The sequence below is a fragment of the Hippopotamus amphibius genome, chromosome 7 (assembly GCF_030028045.1).
Source record: "Hippopotamus amphibius kiboko isolate mHipAmp2 chromosome 7, mHipAmp2.hap2, whole genome shotgun sequence".
NCBI lineage: Eukaryota > Metazoa > Chordata > Mammalia > Artiodactyla > Hippopotamidae > Hippopotamus > Hippopotamus amphibius.
The window spans coordinates 96,356,192-96,379,592 of record NC_080192.1 but is presented as its reverse complement, the minus strand read 5'-3'; the positions used below and the strand labels follow the sequence as shown (position 1 = coordinate 96,379,592).

The 23,401-nt window shown below is 35.0% G+C and overlaps 1 protein-coding gene across 8 annotated transcripts in view; it reads left to right on the top strand.

Annotated features, from left to right (window-relative positions):
* EHBP1 (EH domain binding protein 1) overlaps positions 1 to 23,401 on the top strand; it is a 432,654-nt gene that overhangs the window by 168,238 nt on the left and 241,015 nt on the right. For all 8 annotated transcript variants that reach the window (XM_057743639.1, XM_057743640.1, XM_057743643.1 and 5 more), the window contains exons 3-4: positions 9,932 to 9,989; positions 18,224 to 18,319. In XM_057743639.1, the coding sequence (XP_057599622.1) occupies positions 9,932 to 9,989; positions 18,224 to 18,319 (154 nt within the window). The remainder of the gene's footprint in view (positions 1 to 9,931; positions 9,990 to 18,223; positions 18,320 to 23,401) is intronic.

Here is a 23,401-nt window from a genome sequence, read left to right as displayed (position 1 = left end):
CATTTCCTCTTTGGAAAAAGGTCTATTCACTTCTGCCCATTTTTAAATTTGGTTGTTTGTTTTTTTGATGTTGAGTTGTATGAGCTGTTTATATGTTGGATATTAATCCCTTATCAGTCTTATCATTTGCAAATATCTTCTCCCATTCAGTAGATTGTCTTTTCATTTTGTCCATGGTTTCCTTTGCTGTGCAAAAGCTTCTAAGTTTAATTAGGTCTCATTTATTTATTTTTGCTTTTATTTCTTTGCTTTAGGAGATGGATCAAAAAAAATATTGCTGTGATTTATGTCTGAGTGTTCTGCCTATGTTTTGCTCTAGGAGTTTTATAGTATCTGATCTTACATTTAGGTCTTTAATCCATTTTGAGTTTATTTTTGTATATGGTGTTGAGAATGTTTTAGCTTCATTCTTTTATATGTAGCTGTCCATTTTTCCCAACACCACTTATTGCAGAGACTGTCTTTTCTCCATTGTATATTCTTGCCTCCTTTGTTATAGATTAACTGACCTTAAATGTGTGGGTTTATTTCTGGGCTCTCTACCCTGTTTCATATGTTTAACTTTTTGAAGAACTTCCAAACTGTTTTACAGAGCAGCTATACTACTTACAATCCCATCAGCAATGTGTAAGTGTTCCAATTTTATCATATCTTCACCATCACTTGTTATATATCTTTTTTATTATAGTCTTCCTGATGGGTGTGTGAAGTGATATTTCATTGTTTAACAACATACTTTCAGCTTTTTCTTTTAACCTTTTTGATTCTAGGCTTTATCTACTAGCTTCTTAATATGGCAGGTGAGGATTTAGTTGTCTGCCACCTCCTCCCTGAAGCACACTTAGCCTTCCCTTTACCCATTCTTCCTGTTCTCCAGTTAGCTCTACCAGAAATAGATCAGAATTCATTGTTATGACTTAGTGTCGTTTGTGGTGAGCCCTATGGTATTATGATTACATTTGCTTTCTTTTGATTTTTCTTGTGTTAAAAATTACTTTTGTTTTTTTTTTTTTTTTGCACTTTCACCTCATGTGTCTATCTCTATTATTTCTAAAATTTTCTGTCAGCCTCTCAATATCCCTCTCAAAATAGGTAAACATTGGTAACTCCAGCTCCTTTGTCTCCTGGAGCCCTCCAGTGTCCTGTTCTACTTTGGAATGGTTTCTTTCTAGGCCTGTGGTGTAGATGACATCTTGAGACCTTTTTTTCACTGTCATCCTGGGGAATTCATCAGATTTTTAACCTCTGGATTGATCTAAATTTCCTGTCTTTTCTCTCCCATTTAACATCTCTGTTACTTTACTCTAGACCTGGAAGATTTCCTCAAACTCTTCACTTTTTACTTTCCGAAATGAAAGAGGATGACATAATTTCCAGATTTCTTTACTGTTCTTTAAATATTCCTTTTATATTTTTCATGGGTACAATATCTTTTATATTTCTAAGGATATTAGTGATAATGTCTTCAGTTTCTTTCAAGTTTCTTTTTTCTCTCTTTTAGCTGCTTGCCTTTTATATTAGAAACTTTCCTCAAATGATCCTTCATCTGCTCACATTTAAAAGGAAGACTGTACAGAGCGGTTTGGAAGCTCTGTGCATGTACATGGGATGATTGCTAACATTATCTGAAAATTGGCTGAAAGACAGGCACTGATCTAAGCACTATATTTGCATTATCTTAACAGATCTTCACGTTGGTCCTGTGAGGTTCTAATTTCACAGGTGAGGAACATCTTGATGCTAAGGTGGTACAACCCGGAGGAGGGGAACCCAGATCTGTCTGCCTTCATATCATTTTTTTTTTTAATCCATGATATTCTGTTTCCCTGCCTCCCTCCCAGTAAATGCTTTGTGAATACTGCGAAAACTCTTGAGAACCTTAAAGTCAGAGAGAAACAAGACAGACAAATGTAATCATCTAAACAGAAAATTGTAGCAGTTACAGAAATGTGTTAAGAGGAAATAGTGACCATAATTGTTTAGGAGAGCTGGGGAATGGTCTGAGTGATGTACCTTTTTTTTCCCTACTAATCTCTTTTCCAGGGATCCAGATACCTAATTTGAAAATATTAATATCTATGTGAGTGGCATGTGAGGCTTGTTCAAAGAGGACTAGAAAAAAAGAAGTAATAAATAATATGCTAAATTAAAAGGAAGCATCGTGGGTGATTTTACAAAACAAAGAAAGTAGGAAATATTATTTGGGAAGCTCACTATGCACACATCATACAGCAGTGATTAATTATAATGTTATTTCTCTCAAATATCTTTATTTTAAAAATTATAAACTCTTTATACTATTGAATAGTACGGCAAAAAAATTGTATATGTGTGTGTATGTTTTGATGGCCCCTCAGAAAGTACACTTAGCTCAAGTTTATCAAGCTGGACTTCCTCAGTTTAAATGGTGCTGTTCTTAAATACTGATACATATCTGTTAGAATCCCTGTCAGCAAAAGTCCTTATGCATCACCAAGTAAATATTTTTAACCAAAAGCAATCACTCTGAAAATATTTTAAAGGTAGTAGGAAGAGGCAAAATATAATTTAAAATTTTTTTTTATTTGAGTGACAAGGATTTACATCTTTTATTGTTAGAACTGTCCTTTCGTTTTTACAGAAAAGAAATATATCCTGTGTATGTGTACTTTGTCTTGTAGAATTTTTTTTCCTATTTAATTAATTATGACAGCTTGCTAAATAACTCTTGTGAAGTAAGCATAAAGGAGTATAATTAACTGGAGCTACAAGCAGTGATAGTACAATAGGAGGCAGATGTACCTACTGAAGGATAAAAATAATTACTTGAGAAATAGTTAAGTTAGAGTATTTCTGTGGTAAGACAATTTTCCCCCTTTTGTTTCAATATTCACAGCATCCCACCATGAAATGTTCAGTTATGGCTAAGAGCCCTTTCCCCTAAAAGGAATAACCTTGTTATTTAATGAAGTACCTATTCACATTAACATCAAGGTTAATATTTTGAGCTCTGTTTTTCTCATTGTAAGCATATCCTGTATTCTTTGGTGAGACGAATATGCTGTACTTTTTGTGTTCTATTATTCCTTATTTTTAATTTAGGAAAAGCTCAAAGGCATAAATATTGATTACTACGTTCTGAGGTATAACTGTCTTTTATCTTTGGAAACATCGATTTCATGTATATGAAAACCAGTAGGACATAAAAAGGTTAAACTTGGTCTTAGTACTTTGCAATGTAAGCTTCTACAAGACAACTGTTTTATTGTTAAGTATGTGTGTCTTTTGAATTTTCTGTAATGTTGAGGAGTTATTGTAGCAAACATACCCCAAATCCAAGTGGTTTGACCTAATAAAAGTTCATTTCTTGCTCACTTTTCAGTCTAGAGAGGTTGATTGGCCTTCCACGTGGTCATTCAGGAGCCCCATACACCTTTTATCTTATGACTCTGCCCCCCTCTGCATACTGGAATCTTCTCCATCCAGCTGGTGTGGAGAAGACATACTCATTTATTATCCACACTACTCCAGAAGTGATACCAGTCACTTCTCACATTCCAGTGGTGAGAGGTATCATGTAGTTCCATCTCAGTGTCAGCATGCTGGTAGTGGTGGTGGTGGTGGTTGGGCAGGGTGGGGACAAAGGACTTCTCAACATCTCCCAGGATTAACATTATGCTTTGGACAGGGAGCCTGAATCTTCAGTGGTCAATTTACTGCTCTGCTAAAAGATATTACTTCCCCTTTCATAATATTATTCAAAGGTGGTAATATTAGCTACCTCTAGGTTGTCAGAAAATAAAAGACAAAGGACTCTGTGCCACAAATTCTTTACCCTATTCTTGAATTTCTCATTTCATTTTAAGCCATGAAATATTTAACCAGTTTGTCATTTAATCATACAGTCACTGAACTAGAGTTTTAGAACTAAGCTGAGGTCTTACTGCAATCTCTTCATTTAATTAGGGAATAGGCTCAGAGAAATGGAGACACATTCCTAAGGTCACTAAGTGCCAGAACTAGGAAAAACAAGTTTCCCAGTCTCCAGTCTAGTATTCTCTCCTCTGTACTATGTCATCTCTGAGGGGCATTCTTTTACAAATTCATATCTCCTAAATTAATACAAATTGTTTCCCCAGATTTCTTTCCTCTTGCTGCCTTCCTAGGATACTTACCCTGGAGAAAGGGCGCTTTTAATTGGTGTAGAAGGGAATTAGTGATCTGAAAAGCATTTGTCATATTGTCATTTTGGGGTGCCATATTGACTTTGCAGGCCCAAGGAAGAATGCCCCAGAGATTGGAGGTGATGCAGGTAAAGGAGAGGAAGATGTCAGAGGCAAGTAGGGGCTATTTCAAAATTTTGCCTATGGCCAGCTCAGACCTTAGGGAACATTTATGTTTACTTAAGGCAAAGAATACACCTCTTCCACTTCTGTTGACTTAGAAAACCGATTAATTCATCTGAGAGCTCTTTAAATTCAATAAAATTTTAAAAATTAATTTGTTTAATTCTGTCTGTTCATTCTTAATTCCAAACTTAAAAGTGCTGTTTTATTTTAAGTAACCCCCCCGTATTTAAATAATTCCCCACCATAAAGTAATATAAATTCATTGTAGAAAATACAGAGAAGAATATTCTTTAAATGACATGTAATTTTATTTCCTTATAGTAACCGCAGTTATCACAGGTTGTACCTGGATTTGGGTAGTTGGTTTAATTGTTTATGTCTTCACTAGACTGTAAACTTCAGAGGATCAAGGCTTGTCTTCTTCCACCTTTGTATCTCCCTAGCTCAGCACAGTGCCAGGAATGTAATAGGCATTCAATAAAATATTTGTTGAATGCTTATTATGATTCTGGAAAGTGATGAGACTGGTTTTCATGCGATGGTTTTGGAATTTTTCTCACAGCTTTTTCAATCTCACCTCACACAAGTGACACACATGGGAAAGTGGAAAAGAATAAAGGAGTCTAAGCCAGAAATGTTTTTCTTTTTTTTCTTTTTTTAATAGAACTTTTTTTTTTAAAGTTTTGATATTTTATTTTTTGTCTGTGTTGGATCTTCGTTGCTGCACATGGGCTTTCTCTAGTTGTGGTAAATGGGAGCTACTCCTCGTTGTGCTGTGCAGGCTTCTCATTGTGGTGGCTTCTCATGTTGCGGAGCATGGGCTCTAGATGTGCGGGCTTCAGTAGCTGTGGCTCGTGGGCTCTAGAGTGCAGGCTGAGTAATTGTGGTGCACAGGCTTAGTTGCTCCGCAGCATGTGGATCAGGGCTTGAACCTGTGTCCTCTGCATTAGCAGGTGGATTCCTAACCACTGAGCCACCAGGGGAAGTCCCCAGAAATGTTTTTCTTTAAATTTACTTTTATACACAGTGGATCGCTAGTGGCAAAGAGAAGGGCCCAAAACTTAACTGCAGACAAAAGAAAGATACAGTTTATTTCTTTATAAGCTGGTTCATTGTCGCTCTCATAGCTTTTCCACTTCCATTTTCCTCCCGTCCTTTCTCCTCTCCAGAATTTAGCATCAGGATCATAGCATGAGATAAGTCTAGCCACCTTCGGATTCAACTTGTTGCTTTTTAAGGACTCTGAGGGTAGGATAGAAGGTAGATTTTTATTTTATTATTTTACTTTATTTATTTATTTTCTTTTTTTTTTGGCCACACCATGTGGCATGTGGGATCTTAGTTCCCTGACCAGGGTTTGAACCCATGTCCCCTGCATTGTAGCGTGGAGTCTTAACCACTGGACTGCCAGGGAAGTCGCTTATTTTTAAATGTAAAGTTTCCTCCCCTGCATAAGCCCACCAAAAGACTCCAGATTTTCCAATGGAATGCATAGGCAGTGTGTCTGTGTACATTTTATGTGTATGTATATAAAATGTTTATACATGTAAATATCTATATATAAATGTGTATATGTTTATATGTCTGTATGTGTAGGGCTACCTGGTTACTTAGGTAATGTGGTAGAAATGTTAAATATGTGATTGTTGAATTCTCTCTAAAACCTAGGCTCTATCAGGTTGTCTATATAGAAAATTATATAGGTTCTTTGGTAGTTGGATAAAACTCTCACAGTTGCTCTATCCCTGACCTCTTGGGAGCACATAAGTAAATATTTAATGGTTCTTTTCTAGTACAGCATGGATGCTTAAAATATTGATTGTGGTCAACCAATTGTGTGATTATTGGTATTCTTCTATGAGAACAGTAACTTACAGCACAGTTCTTTATTTTAGAACATTCTACCTTGCTTTGTCCCTGATAATGTAAAGGTGGGCTGATTTCTAGTGAAGACATTTTAAAAATTGGACGTGACTTAGAATCACAAAAAAGTTTATTCATCCCTGAGGACATTCACAAGTAATTTATGTTATATTTACATTCCTGGAACTTCGGGGATATAGATAAGGAGACCACTCTTCCTGATTTTTTACAGTGAGAGGCTTCCCTATTCTGAAACACAAGATCAGAATGGGTTGAGGGAAAGGAGGTGCTGAGAGGTACTAGGATGTTATCGTGGAGGGGAGACACCCTCACTGCCATTACAACTAATGCCTCACCAGTGTTTCAAGTCAGGAGGTGTAGGGATTGCTTAGCACTCTCCCTGTAAAACAGTGGTTTTCAACCTTGGCTGGACATAAGAATCACATGTGAAATTTTTAAAAATCTGCACAGACCAATAAAATCTGATACAGTGGTGGAACCTAGGCATCAGTATTTTTTTTAAAGCTTCCCAGGAGGTTCCAACATGCAGCCAAGGCAAGGATGCCTGCAAAGCTCAAATAAGCTGCAGAGAGAATGTATTATGTAGCTACTGGATTTAGTTGGACCTCATCAATTATAATTAACCAATTGGGAATTCCTGGAAAAAATTTAAGGTTCAAAAAAAAAAATTTAAGTTTCATTCAGTAGTAAATGTACATCGAGCCTCAACCTTGTACCAGATTCATATTAGTTGCTAGGAATAGAAAGACAAGATTTGGTTGATAAAGGAGCACTGTCTAGTGGGAGAGATAGAAATAATAACAAATAATGTAATACAGGGCATATAGGATATTAAAATGGAGGTGTTTAGGGTATTACTGGAAATACAGTAGAAAGAGCAGTTAACTCTGTCTGAGGTTTAGGATGTGGGATGAAGTGGGAATGAAATGAGAAATAGTCAAGTTTTCACAGAGAAAGTGATGGATTAAGAGTTTATCAGGTAAAAAAGGAAAGAAAAGAGGAGGTTTAAAAACAAGTTTATAACATGCAAAGATGTGAAGAAATTGAATAAGTGTTCAGGGATTGGTTGGAAAGCAAGATGCCTTTGAGATATTTGTAGGTTTTGCAGCTAGAAAAGTAGATCAGTCAGGTGGTGAAGTGCCTTACAAACTACATTCAGGAGTATGGATGTTATCTTGCATGCTATGGTGTCACAGGGTCGAATGCATACAGGGACTAAGTAGATCATCGTAACAGTGAATCTGGTCAGGTGTGAAGCAGTGGATAGTGTTGGAGGCTCTAGTAATCCAGATAGCTTGGACCTTGTTTAAAGGCATTTAAGTAAGAAATGTTTTTTAAATTTAAAGTAAAATAAAATGGTATACTATTTAGGTCAAATCTGTGAAATTCAACCTTCAAGTGCCAGTTTGTAGTACCTTTAGTATAGAGTCCAGTAAGGATAATAAGGAAAATTGGTATGATTTTTATAGCATTTCTAAAGAAGTGTCGCAGAAATATAATTTAGTTGAGGTTGGGCTGGAGTTGTGGAGGTGAGAACATAGTGAAAAGGTTAGTGTAGTAATCTAGGTAAAGTGTTCCAGCAAGCCACCAATGCTTTCAAACAAGGTAGCTTGCACTTGTTGGCTACTCAGTCCCTCTGCTGTTAAGCTGCCATCATTGATCATACCCTCTGCCCAGCTCTATCGTCATGTTGCCATACTGCTTCCCATCTTCATGTCATGTGTCCTGTTCTACTTCTCTGTGTGTTGAACAGGATTTTGTCTGTTTCTCCATTGGTTCAGATTCTTAGATGAACACTGTGATGTTTCATAGAAACTTTCTTCTGTTTCATCTGCAATTTAGCACTTCTGCATCTGACCACTGCTCCCAACATCTCACGCTGGAAAGATTCATCAAAGCAAGCTACTGGTTTTTACAGTTGTTGTCTTCAAAGCCTGACACTCTCTGGGACCTAAGTTTAGTCTTGAATGGAGAACCACCATTTTTCTATTTACACTGTGCTGCTTACTATCATCATCAGAAACATACTGTATTTGTTCAGAAGGTGCCTTGATCAAATAGTTTCGTTGGAACCTTAGTCTTGTTTTTTGTCTAGCTTTTCTTCAGGTTCCATCACCTAAAATGAACAAGCATTAACATTTTACCACATTTATATTGCTTCTTGCACTCTACTCCTTCCTGTATTTAGCTGGCTTATATGCATTGTAAACTCTTCATCTTTTATGTCTAAAACCATTTCTTAAATGGTAGTTTAGCCAGTGTAAAACTCCAGGGTGGCACCTATTTTCCCTTAGCACTTGAAGATCATTAGCTTCATAGTATTTGGGGCGCTGTTGCTGCTAAGGAGAAGTTGCTGTCAGCATAATTATTCCTTTGCTGGTAACGTGTCTTTTCTTTTATGATTTTTTCTCTTTATTCCTGCTGTTCTGTAGTTTGATTGCAAGGTTATGTAGATATAGATTCAATTTTTACTTATCCTGTTTGTTAATATATATTTTGTACTTAAGGACTCCTATCTTTATTCAAGTCTCTAATGTTCTTAGCCTTATCTCCTTAGTATTGCCTCTGCCATTCACACTATTCTAAACTTCTAGAATTTGTATTAGGTGTGTGTACTTCTCAGTCTATCTTTTATGTCTCTTACCTGCTTTAAAAATGTTATCACTTTATTTCTCTGTACTACATTCAGGGTCAGTTCCTCAGTAATATTTTTCATTAGACAACTCTCTCTCTTTGGATAGGTTTCTAAATAAATCACTGGATAAGGAGTTTATGGCTGGTGACCTTTTATAATACATGTATGTAGGTAGGAAGGTAAGTAGGTAGGTATGTAGTTAAATACAAGGACGGTCATCTACTGATGGTGAAAGATACCAGGGTAAAATGAAGGAGAAAGTGGTGAAGGTCACTGAGATGAGTAATATCATTCATTTCTTGGCTAAAAAGTTTTTATCTAAGATTTTTAAAAATAAAAATCTAAGTAAAAGAACTGATAATCATAGTCCTTATGTTTTCCCTAAGCATTAAAGAGAACTTAGTTTATTAGCTGAAGATGTGATTTGTTTTGTTTTTAACTTTATATTGGCAGAAGGTAAAGAAAAGAAGAGAGATATGAGAGTTATAAGACCTGTATTTCATTCGCTCTTGGTTCTGTTAGAGCTTTCAATCTGTTATTTAAGTTTGCCGGAGTGTACCTTGCCTATTTTTTGGTATTGCATTGTTTTTATGAAGATAGTTGAAATGATTGATTATAAAAAGGTTTTGAAAACCATAAACATTGTTCATAAGATACAGAGATGCAAAAGTAGTGTAAACCACAGATTTAAATTATATTGAAAGTATCATTTTTATGCTTATTTTCTCTAAATTAAAGTGGATAATGTGTTAGAAATATAGCATTAGGTTTTAAAGGAGATATATGTGTGCTTTTCTTTTAAAAATAGGCTAAGTATTTTATTTTACTTGGTTTGTCCCAATGAATTTACTTGGTAAAGTATTTTTAGAAAAACATGTGGATGAAACATGTCATTCAAATTAGATCATATATATATTCAACATCTACTATATTTGAATAATTTATAGAGCTTTATTGTAAGTACAACAGCTCTATGTAATCTAAAACAGATGACATTTTTGTTCTTTTAAAGGCGCTAGAACTAAATTTTATTATTTGATTTAAGATAACTTAAATTATATTTAATCTTTTTCCTGTTTGGCAGGCAACCAGATAAACTGGTGGTAGTTTGGACAAGAAGAAGCCGAAGGAAGTCTTCCAAGGTCTGTCTGTTTTCTAAATTTCTTACCCAAATGTTGAATTTAACTTTAGGCCAAATTATTAAGTTTCTCTGGTCCCAGTGAAGAATATTTTAAAATATTACTAGATATTTTGGGTTATTTCTTATTATCTACTCTACTAAAATGATTGATCAGGCACTGTATGTAATGTTACTGCAGTTCCTAAAGCAGGAGCCAGATACCTGAGTTTTGATTTTGGATTTGGTAGCCTTGAATAACATAATAGTTATTTAACTCCTCTGTGCTAGGATATCATGAACTAATGATTAAACATGTCACTTACAAAATTATACCTAGGATTACTTTATTCAGGTTCCAAGAGGATGAAGTTAGGACACACATAGGGAATGATGAGTTATCTGAGTCTGTTGCTGGGTTACAGAAGAGGAGTTGGGTTTTTCAAAGGTTTTAATTTTTAGTTCTTATGGCTTTGTGAGGCGTGGAACAGAATTTTAAAATGCTCTATAACAATTCTAGATATTTTTAAAATTCCAATCTGTAGGTAAGTAAGTATGAGTGTATTTTTATAAGCACACGATAGCTACAAGCATGTTTATGGAATGTTGGTTTTTCCATAAGTAGACTTATGTAAAGAAAAATTTATTCATTTTAACTGAAATTAAATTTTAATTTAACTAAACTTCATAATTTAAAATTTTTTATAAAGAGTATCTTTTTAAATTTTATTTTTATTGAACTAAAATTTATATATGGTATAAGTCATAGATCTTAATTATACAGTTTTATGAGTTGTGATCAACATATACTTGTGTAATTACCACTCCTATCAAGATAGAGACTATTTTCGTCACCTTTCTCCTTTGCGTCCTCTTCCAGTCAATTCCCAACCCTTAGAGGCAACTACTATTCCAATTTTTCTATCACCATAGACTATTTTTGCCTGTCCTTAAATTTCATGTAAATGGAATCATACAATAGTACTTTTCTAGGTCTGATTTCTTTTGTGCAGCATGTTTTCGAGATTTATTCATGCTTTGTGAATATTGGTAGTTATTTTTTTCATTGCTGAGCACTATTCCATCATGTGCATATACTGCAGTTTGATTATTTATACATCTGTTGATGAACATTTGATTTATTTCCAGTGAATATTCTGGATATTCACTACTGTGAATAAATCTGTTATAGACATTACTGTTCAAGTATTTTAGGGGATGAGTATTTTCTCTTGGATGAATAACTAGGAATGGAATCACTGGATAATAGGATATGTGCATTTTTAACTTTTAATATACCCCTGCCAGCAATATAGGAAAGGTCCAGTTGCTTTACCTCATGAATAGCATCTTCTTCAAAGCATACATTTGTAGTTGGGGGCATTATATTTTGAACCTGTAATATTTTCTTATCTATTTATGTATGAGAAAGGATTCTGAAAATAGACTCACGGTCTTCTGTCAGTTTTCGTGAGTGGGTCTTAAGCTTTTGTGAAAAAGAATCATCTACTAAGTATGATAGATGATCTGACTATAAGTATAAACATTAGAAATAGACCCTAAATGTTTTTAGCTATCAACAAAAAGTGATTTCACTCTTTTAGTAACTAGATACTAATTGTTTTCTTAAAACATTATGAAATATAATGAAATACTTTAGATTAAAGGTCAATTCAGAATACCCATATTTGAAATTAAGTAATACTTTTAATTTAATTACATTTTTGAAAGTCAGTCAAATAACTTTTAGGTCCAGATTCTTTTTTATAGTGTATCAAGTATTGATTGAATCCAGATGGTGAAAAGCAAACATAGGCTACAGGTTGATTTTTCTCAGTACACAATATTTTCTAGAAGGAACTATTTCTTATTAGACTAATTTTCCAGTTGTGATGCTCTTAATATTTCAGATCTCTTCTGCATATTTTAGAATCATTGCAATTTCTCTTGAAACGTTATAGATGTACTTTTGAGAAGTTTATGAGAGCTCACAGTGTGTTGTTTATTAGAGCATATGCATATAACGTATATGAATATATGTGAAATGCTGTTCTATAAATTGCACACAACAGCTAAATAAGGATGTATAAATCAGTTCCAGAAGTTATGAAATAAATGATTATGATATTATTGTGAAAATTAAACTAATAACTTTTTTTTTAATCTTAAGAAGCTTGAGATCCATGACATTTTGGAATTCTTTAAAAAAAAGTGTTTTTTGTCCCCAGCTATTTTTTTTAAATAAATTTATTTATTTATTGGCTGCATTGGGTCTTAGATGCTGCGTGCAAGCTTTCTCTAGTTGCGCGGAGTGGGGGCTACTCTTTGTTGCAGTGTGCAGGCTTCTCACTGCAGTGGGTTCTCTTGTTGTGGAGGATGGGCTGTAGGCACACGGGCTTCAGTAGTTGTGGCATGCAGGCTTGATAGTTGTGGCTCAAGGCTGTAGAGCACGGGCTCAGTAGTTGTGGCGCATGGGCTTAGTTGCTCCACTGCATGTGGGATCTTCCCAGACCAGGGATCGAACCTGAGTCCCCTGCATTGGCAGGCGGATTCTTAACCACTGCGCCACCAGGGAAGTGCCCCCAGCTATTGTTTTTTAAAATTAGCTATCAGTTATATTAAATCCAAAGACTAGAACCATTGTTTTCTTCTGAAAGACTCCTGTTTTCTAACATTTTTCCTTTGAAATATTTGCTGCTAAGTCCCACTGAAATCACTTAGGGGGAAACAGATTTCTGCAACTATTGGCCAGAAAATAGTCTAGTTTTTATTTTTAACTGTGCTTCTGGAAAGAGTTTGAACAACACAGTAATTAACTTTCTTTGGTCATCTGTATAACTTACTATTTATCTTGCCTGATTTTGAGTATATCTACCTTTTAGAAAAATTATTTTATTGAAATATAGTTGATTATCCTCCTTTTTTATATTGGCGGTTTGAAATTTATAACTGATACCCAGATAACAGATTAGAGAGTAAAATAATAAGGCACATTGCCTTATTTAATTTAAAGTCTAGTTCTCAGTTTATTGCTCACTTTCTTTGGGTACATATCTGTTTTTCTAGTTAAATATATAAAGAACTCATTGCTGAATCATTTTTTGTCAAGAAAATAATTACTGTGAGTAATTATCCCAATATGCAGCTTCCCAACCTCTTATCCTCAAGCCATGGCATTTATAACAAAGATTTGTTTTTAGGCTGCGGTTGATTTGTATATGCTTAAGTAAATTATTTTTCAGTACAGTGTTTGACAGTAGGAAGCAGGGAAATTGTGATAGACAAGAATAATTATGGCAGAGTAGTCTGTTGCCTTAAATCTGGTTTTCTGAATTTAAACTCACAGAGAGATGGGAGAGTTCCAAAGGGAAGCAAGAGCTTAAAAGTCCTCACCAGCTTTCAAATGGCATTACCACCTCTACTTCCCTGCTCTATGTTTGTGCTATATATATAGCCTTTAACAGTGTGCCATAGTATCATGAAAGGGTGGGTATAGTTGTAGAGCTTTGACTTATGACCGTGATATAGACAACTCTAAGGTAAATTTATATGTGACATCTTAAACATATGGGTAGATGCAGTTTTATAAATTGAAAATCATCAATTTAAAAACTAAATGACAGTTACAAATTTTCAGTGAAAGATTTTTATTTTGTAGGGATCAGAAGTAACAAGTGAGTATTTACTCTGTGGTTAGTTCCATATTAGGTACAAGTCTTTTAGGTAAGAAATGATATGAAATAATTTGAAAATAAGGCATTTTATAGAGTCAGTACTCAAAATTGAAAGATGTTACCTTTTCTCTAGGTCTGCCTTTGCTAAAGGGTCTATGATATGATTAAAAAATGAAAAAAAAAATGAGTGGAACTGAATAATGTGGCTTCATCCTTTCTGCCATTAACTGTACTAGGATGCTGGCAAATGATTAAATAACCTTCCTTTCCTGACTATACTAAGGAGCTAAACGGATGTGCATGTTATGTACCAATTTATTTTCTAGGGAAATTCTTTCTGTTACTCTGAATAAAAACTGATCAGCGTTCTTGTAATGCTGGTCATTGCCAATATGAGGTGATTTTTTACAAATAATGTTCTTAAGAACCTAAATTACTGTCTCAGTTGATTTGTACAATCAGATGTTTAATACCACAGCTATTTTTAGTTACCTATATTGGATTTTTCATTCTTTTTCTAGCTTCAGAGTCTTTAATTCTGTTTGAGGTAGAAGTTGTAGTAAGCTCTTTTTACTAGGAACACATTTTTGTTTTTGTTTTTTCCATGTTTGCTACTATGTACATCCATAGTTTCCTCTCCAGTAAAATTTACTGGTCCTAGTATGTAATAATTAGCTAATATTATAAAGCTGGCATTGCCAGATACTCAGCTGGACTAATTGATGTTATTATAGTATCCTAACTTAGCTAGGTTGTACAGTTCCTAAAAAAGACTATCAGAAAGCCAGAGCTCTGACTTAGTTGGACCTTTTCTCTTGCTGGGGAGAGTTGCTGGATAGAATGGTCAGGAAGTGGCTGCATACTAGCAATTTGGGAACTAGCACCCTTCCAGCTCTTTTTATTAAAAAAAAAGAGAGAGAAGAAAAGAAAGATTTTAACTTAAGAAGATTGTATTTTTGTTTGTTTAGCAGTCTAATTACCATTCTCTGATCCAAGACTGTGAATTGAAAGAGGTCATTCAAAGGACCAACATTAGGATACTTGAGGAAATGACCTGATATCGCCATCTTCTAACTTTGCGCACTCATTAGTTGTTCTTCACACTCCATGCTTTTCCCACTCTTGATCTCTGTGTCATACACATAAATGTTAAAACCTTAAGGATAGAAGACTATCTGCTTGACTACTGTGAATCAGAAATAGAGTTGGCCATGATGTCAGTTGGGTGAAAAACTCTGAACTTGAAAATTATAGAATTGGTTCTCCTGCTGATTATTAGTATGGGTTTAGGCAAGCCATTTACTCTTTAATTGCTTCAGTTTCCTTATCTGGACCTGGTTTAGATCTCTTAAGGATATTTTCAGATCTCAAATTCTTTGATTGTCTTTTTTGCATTCAGAATTTTACAAATACCCTATCTTTTCTGCCGTGGCTAATAAGAAAAGTTCAATTATTATAGTCTTTTTTTATGTATCAGAAGACTATGAAAATATAATTATGGGAAGTTTGAAGAGACCAGAGAAATTGCTTGATCTACAATTACAGTATATGAGAATTAGAGTTGTCATAAATCTTCAGAATTAAGTATGTAGATTATGTAGAGTGGAGTTTTGACTAAAAATTATCTAAGATGGGCAGCAATTTACTTTTCAAAATGGAGATTGTTTGCTTCGTGGAGTTTTTGTTCTAGGACTATCAACAGTTCTAGAAATAGGCAGGGGAATAGAGGAATCCCTGGAGATGTTTTTTAATCAGCAAAACTCAGTTCTTTACCTTTGGCTGTGGTGTGCTAAGTCTCGTGTGAGTCTCTACTTCCCTTTCCTTACCTGAAGTTTTGTAATTTGGGGGCAATGGAGGGAATAGAGGGAGAGTTACTGACAATTTAGTTGGAGTGAGAGGATGCTGCTAAACCTATATTTGTGCTGGTATTTTATTTTTTATTGAATACATAGTTAACTCACAATATTCTGCTGCTATTTTAACTAACTAGATATGATAAAATTTGCATGGACATAAGTTTCCATGATCTTGATCCCTTCTCAGTTCCACTTCATGGATTCAAATCCAACTTTTGCCATTTACTTGCTGTGTGATCTTGGGCCAGTCTGCCTCAGTTTCCTCATGTGTTGAATCTGCTCCCTGACATGCACCTGCACTCATACACTTTAACTCTTTTCCTATTATTATGGAAGAATGGTCTGTGCTCCCAGCAGAGGCCAGTCTGTCTCCTTTTTGTACTGTTAAGGACATTACTCTAGCAATTATTTCTCTTCTACATCATTAAATTTTCCTTAACTGGATATTTCCCATCAGCCTAAAAATATTTTTCTCTTATTTAAAAAATTCTCTTCTGACACTATTTCTATCACCAGGATCAACCTATTTCTCTCTTTCTCTTTCAGCAAAGCACCTCTGAGGGGTTGAATGTACTTGCTGGCTTCAGTTTCTTTCTTCCTATTCTTTCTTAAATCCATGCTAATCCAGTCAGGTGTTTACCTTCATCACTCTATTGAAATTGCTCTTGTGAAGTCAGTAATGGCTTCTGCTTTGTTAAATCCAGGGGTCATTTTTCAGGCCTCATCCTATTTGAGCTGTCACCAAGATTTGGCACAGATGGTTATTTCTTTCTCCTTAAAACATTTTCTCCACTAGACTTTCAGAATACCACACACCTCTGGATTTCCTTCTACTTTGCTGACCCTTTTTTGCTGATTCTTCCTCATTTCCTGGACCTTGTTGTAACTCCAAGTTTCAGTTCTTGAGCCTCTCTCTCTCTCACATCCAAATTTTAAGTATCACCTGTATGCTGATGATTCCCAAATTTATAACTCCCACATATATCCACCTGCCTATTTAAACATCTGCACTTGAATATCTAATAAACACCTTAGATTTAATGTGTATAAAACTGAGTTCCTAATCTTATTTTCCAAACCTGATCCTTCTGCTGTTTTGCCTCATATCTGTTGATAGCAGTTCCTTTTATGTACTTGCTCAAGGGCAAAAGCCTTAGAATCAGCCTTAGCTACTTTCTTTCATACAATCAGACAGAAGATCTTATTGATTCTGTCTTGAAACTATGAAAGAATATATGGAATCTGACCACCTTGTACCACTTTTCTACCACCCAAGCCAAGTCACCATCAGCTGTCCACAGAATTACTGCAGTAGCTTCTTACTTGGCCTCCGTTTCCTCTCTTACATCTGGAGCCTATTCTAAATACATTTGCTAGAGTTAAAAAACATAGATCATCATTCCTCTGCTTAAATTCCTCCAGTGGCGTCCCATCTCACTCAAATTACAAGCCAGAATCTTTGGAATGGCCTCCAGAGCCTCGTCTTCTGCTGCTCTTCTCTGACCACTCTGCTCCAACCACTGGGATTGTTGTTATCTAACTGCCTCAGCACCTTTCCAGTTGCTGGTCCATTTCCTAGAAAGCTCTTCCCGTGTTTTAAAATATCCAATTCACCTCCTATGGTCTTCTGTCTTCTCCTGCTCAATGAATCTTTTCTTTGATTAACCAGTTGAAGATTGTTACTTTTTCTTGCCCCTTCCATCCTTCTTCCCTCCTTTCATTTTTCTCTAGAGTTTCTCTCTACCTGACATACTGTCTGTTTTACTTAATTGTTTTTTTTTGTCTGTCTCTTTCTACTATTCTGCGAACTCCACTAAGGCAGATTGTTGTTTTGTTCTGTTTTGTTTTCTTACTACTCCAGTTCCTAGACAGTGCTTGGCAGATGGTATCAGTTGAGTGAATGAGTGAGTAAATAGTGGCTACTTCACGGTTCTTATGCAGATTAAATGAGTTAAACATAAGTAAATTCCAAATATGGACTGACATACAGAAAGTACTCCTTAAGTGTTAGCTTTTATTACCACCTTCATAGCATATCCATGGACAGTCCTGAAGCCCAGATTGCTGAAGACTTAGTTGAGCTGTCTTGGCATACCGTTATCCATAAGCTTTGGCTGGAAATGCCACCACAAAGGAAGAACTAGAGTGGTGACCTCCACATTTCAGGGGGTTCCTTAGGGAACCTTGATAATCAATATTTACAAGGAAAAAATCTTTAAAATTATAAGCACTGGAAATATTAACTGTAAAAAACTGCTGTCTTCTTTACTTGACCCAAATAAACATTATGGTTTAGTGGGAAATGGACTTAAATGCAGACTATACAATTAGTTTTTCCTTTTAAAGAATGAATTTGCCCTTAAGTTCCTAGATCACAAAGTAATTTAAAAGATATTTCTCCTAATAAGATTTTTATTCAATCCGAAATAGCTTTTAAAAATATGAGGCACCTAATTTTTGCATCTTCGTGTGTGTGTGTGTGTGTGTGTGTGTGTGTGTGTGTGTATGGGAAAGGGAAAAGATTTGTTTACAGATAGTAATCTGTAGCTTCCACATGATATAACTGTCACGACCCAAGTTTAATGCTTGAAAAGTTTTATTTGACTAATCATTTTTGTTTTAGGAAGACAGATCTAATGGATAGTTAAATAGGGTCAATATATTTTTGTAAATTATTAACATTGTATTTCCTGTACTTCAAATTGAAGCCATTATTTTTATTCTGGTAGGCTCATAGCTGGCAGCCTGGAATAAAAAATCCATACCGTGGTGTTGTAGTGTGGCCTGTTCCTGAAAACATTGAAATCACTGTGACACTTTTTAAGGTAAGTTCCATTTTTTATAAGTTATAGGATTTATTATATAATCATAGTTCTAGATGATGGAATATTTCAGTATTCATTGCTCTGTGCACTTGCATCCTGAATGTGCACTAAGAACCTTTATGTGCATTATTTTTAGAGTTATAGGAACTTATAACAATGTAAGGATATCAGGGTGTTTCATGGTCTATAAAGTCCAAATACTTTGGGAGTCTTTTTGAACTTATTCCAATTAAGATCAATTGGAATACTTCTTTTACTACTTCCTACATTCTACCCACAGGAAATTTTAAAGTGCTTTTTCTGTGGAAAGCTGAGGTTTGTGGAATTCTTAGTTCTGAGCCTCATCTTGTTAGTCTTGTTTGACTAATAACAAGATATATTTTAAAATTGGTATATGATAAATATTTTATTGATGTTAATATAAGAAAAGTTTACAATTGATTTTTGACAGATATTTTATAGATATTAATATTTGTAAATACTAGAGCTTAAAATAAAAATTCTGATAATAAATTCCAAGTGCAGATCCAAAATCATAGCTATGAATATATCTGACTCTTTATATATGTTTTTTCTTGAAGGTCTTCCTTATTTCTTTTTTTTTTAAAGCTCTTTATTGGAATATAATTGCTTTACACTCTTGTATCAGTTTTTGAGGTACACCAAAGTGAATCAGCTGTATTTATACATATATCCCCATATCTCCTCCCTCGTGCGACTCCCTCCCCGCCTCCCTATCCTGGCCCTCTAAGTCACCACCCATTATCAAATTTATCCCCCTATGTTATGCAGGAACTTCCCACTAGCTATCTGTTTTACATTTGGTAGTATATACGTCAATGCTACTCTCTCACTTCGTCCCGGCTTCCCCTTTGCCCCCCACCCGCCCCCCTCACGCCATGTCCTCAAGTCCGTTCTGTATATCTACATCTTTATTCTTGCCCTGTCACTGGGTTCATCAATACCTTTTTTTTTTCCTTTTGTTAGATTCCATATGTATGAGTTAGCATATGGTATCTGTTTTTCTCTTTCTGGCTTACTTTGCTCTGTATGACAAACTCTAGGTCTATCCACCTCATTACAAATAACTCAATTTCATTCTTCTTTATGGCTGAGTAATATTCCATTGTATATATGTGCCACCTATTTCTTAACATTATAAAACAGTCCTCACACATATGACAATTATATACTAGAATTTTTACTTTCCTAACCAATTCCTTACCTGCTCAAAAAAAAAAAAAAAAAAAAAGGTGGAGACAATCATGTCTCAGTTTCAACCTTCTTAAAAGTGATGCAATTAAGAAATAAATGCTTTATTTCTTCTTTGAATCCTTCCAATTGTGTTGATGTTACTTTTGCAGAGGACATCTCACTAAGCATAATTTAGTAACATAAAGTTTGTGAAAATCCGCTAAATACTTTAGGATATGAAATCCAAGTTGAGCAGAGTTATATGGCTTAGAGTGTGAAATCACTGTGTAAAACAATACTTTTAATTTTGTAATCCAGTATATTAATTCATATGTTCTGGATCTACTGCAGAGATCAATAGAACAAAACAGTATGATAAATGTTAATGTACTAGCCCATGAATGGGATGCTACTTTTAAATGCTGTGTTTTGTAGATACTCTATTTTACCAAAGATTTTTAAGACTTTATGTATATTTTATAGTTTTGATATTATTGTTATTAGTATTATAACCTACTTGATTATGCTTATCATGTATACACTATACTTGATTTTTTTGCCCAGGGAGAAATAAGGGATGAGACTGTAGCTACTCTTCCTTTTTTTTTTTTTCAGGAAAATTCAGAACCATCCTATTACCCTTTAGTCAGCTGTCCTTAAAGCCTGTTATTAAACCCCCCTTATCCATACCTCTCCTACTGAAATGATATAGTAAGCTTGGTAGTTAACAACAAGACCTTTAGAGTACTATTTCATTTAATTCTCACAGCAATCCTGAGGGTCTGTAATTTTTCCCATTGTACTGATAAGGAAACAGACTAAAGAAGAAGGTAACTTGCCCAGTCACACTGTGATTTAGCCCTGGGGTGGTTGTTGTTTGTTCGTTTTTTATTTTGTTTTACATTGTATGGCCTATTCTATAATACAAACCACTCTGAATATAAATTCCAACAGCAAAATCTCTGACATGCTTGACTTTTAAGACTTTTAAGTAACCTCTTGTGTGTTTTGATTTAGTCTGTTTATATTGGTAAAGCAAATGAATGGACATAGTTACACAATTTAAAAAAAAATGATGATAGAGAACAAGGGGTTAGAAGAGAGCTGATAAATGGCTGACAGCCATGTGTTTGGGCAAAGGATATGCACTAACTGAGTGATTCTGAGTTGAAAGTGGCTGTTGAAATGTGTTACTTGGAGGATTAGGAGGTAAGTGTAGTTTTCAAGTGCTGATGAGAATGTTCAGCATATCCTATCACTGAACTTTTATGTCCTTGATAGTCTGTAGGGAAAAACCCCAAATACCCCTTCCTCCCAAGTTTGCTGTATTACGCATTCTCTTCAATTGTGCTATGGAGGCAACCTTGTGACCATTTAAAATACTTAAAGAATATCTTTAAATATCTTTATCTTCCTGACTCCACATCTTCCCAGAGTTGTATAGAAAAGAAGAAAAGTAAAACAAAGCAAAATAACTTTTGACTCTTTCATGGTAATTTTTGGATCTTACATTTAAAATATTCAAGTGGAAAACCTTCAAGTTTCCCTCTTCCTTTTATTTACATTAAAGTCTCACAATTTACTTAATCCTGAAATTTGTAAATGGGAAAGGACTGCTCTGAACCCTTTTTGTCCTAGGTATGGTATTCACAGAGGTGTGCTCGTAGACAAAGTGCTTTTTTAAAAAAAGTTATCAGTATGTTTCATTTTCTATGACTTCACCAGAAATTAATTTCTTTAGCCTGCATGCTTGATTTTGAAATTGAAATTAGATTGAAAATAGCTATTTCTAGTAAATGGGGGGGAATAGCCTTTTAGGGTTTTGAGAAGGAAAATGATTCTTTAAAAGCCATTTTCAGTTTTTCTCTTTAGTGCAATGGTAATAAAAGAGACACTAGAGGGTAGAGAGTAGGATGTAAAGAAGACTTGATTTAAGCTAGAAGTGACTTTCACGACGAATGTTTTTGTTTAGTCAATAATATAATTAGTTAATCATGTAGATATGCCATTTTAAAGTAACTTGAAAATGAACATTATTGTTGCTCCTTTACATCTTTTTAGCGACTTTGCCCTATCAGGTATGTCCCTTGGCCCCATTAAAATTATTCTTTTAGGGGTAATAAATCATCTGTGTTTCTGAAAAAATGTTTCATCAGCTTTGAGAATTAATGTATATCATGTATAAGGTACTGTTCAATATTTGTCAATTTGTAAGATATATATTCATTAATTCATTCATGAAGTATTCTTGAGAAACTACAGTGTGCCAGGTACTTTTCTAGGTCCTGGGGACACAGAGATAAAACTGAACCAACAACGTGGCTAAAAGCCAGGCAGACCTGGAACTACAACATAATTTTAACACTTATTTGTGGGAAGTTACATCTTTTAGGTCTCAGTTTTCTGCTCTGTAAAATGGGAATAAAAATAGTAGCTCAGTTGCTGTGATGATTAAAACCCTTAACACAATAACTGGAGGCAGAGTGTGTGCTTTGCAAATATTTTATATTACTACTACTACTACTACTACTACTATTAATTGTACCAACTGTGCTAGAGCTCTGCTGCATACTTCAGCAGTGGTACAAGTCAGGGTAGGCAGGAAGGGTGGTAAGATGTCTTTTTCCTAAGCATTGTGTCACATTTTATTACTTGGTCCCTTCAGCCTTTATTTACAGTTGTCGCTCTCCATAAACCTGGGCAAGGCCAGGATGGGGAAACAAATATCAAGCAGAGTTCTCTACCTCTTTTTCCTTTCTACTCTTTCCTACCTCCCCTTGCTCATCACCACCAAAGAAACTCCTTTTTGGCAGGTCTTTATACTATCTTTGTGAATTTACTCATAGAGATAGTTGCCTTAAGATAGCTCAGAATCAGCTAGCCACCATACTATTAAAGTAAAAAGTAAGTAAACAGAAACAAAGAAGTAACTAAGGACTTTGAAATTTATCCCATAGGTTGTAGGGGTCATTAAAAAAATCTGAGTTGACAAAATGTAAAATAGATAGCTAGTGGAAAGTTGCTGCATAACATAGGGAGATAAACTGAATGATGGGTGAAGACTTAGAGGGCCAGGATAGGGAGGGTGGGAGGGAGTCACAGGAGGGAGGGGATATGGGAATATATGTATAAAAACAGCTGATTCACTTTGGTGGACCTCAAAAACTGGCACAAGTGTGTAAAGCAATTATATTCCAATAAAGAGCTTAAAAAAAAATCTGAGTTGGTACTAACATGGTCAGAACTGTGGTTTGGGAGAATTAATCTGTGTACAAGATTGATTGGAGGGCAGAGAGACTGGGAGAGTGCTGCAGTCACGTTTATCTTGAAATAGCCTAGGCATAAAGTGATGAGGACCCAAACTCAGCTGTGGCAGTAGAAACTGAAGATTAATAATAGACTAAAGTGGAATCAGTCATGAATAAGATGCTTCCCTATGTGAAGCATGTGGTCCCTGTGACCCAGTAGGGGAATAGCATCTATGTGCACTCACTCTCACTACCTCTATGCCCCCCTCACCTCTAACACATGATGTTGAACTTGAATAAGTTAAATGCACTTATGATGCGACCCCATTACTTTCCCTTTTATGTCTTATAATCTGTTGCCTTTTGCCTTTACTTATTCTAATATCTGTGGAAATTCTGTACAATCCTACCTAGTCCAAATGCTTCGTCACTCATAAAGCTTTTCCTGTTCATTCCTCAAAGAAATGTATTGTCTTCTAATCTCTAGTAAAACCATGTATTTCATTCATCACATATGTATTTAGATAAGTTGTTTGTCTTCAAAGGCAAGGACAACTATATTTGAATCCGTATAACACCTCTACAATTCCTTGTATAATAAGTAGCCAATAAATATTTGTCAAATATTTGCAAAAGTATG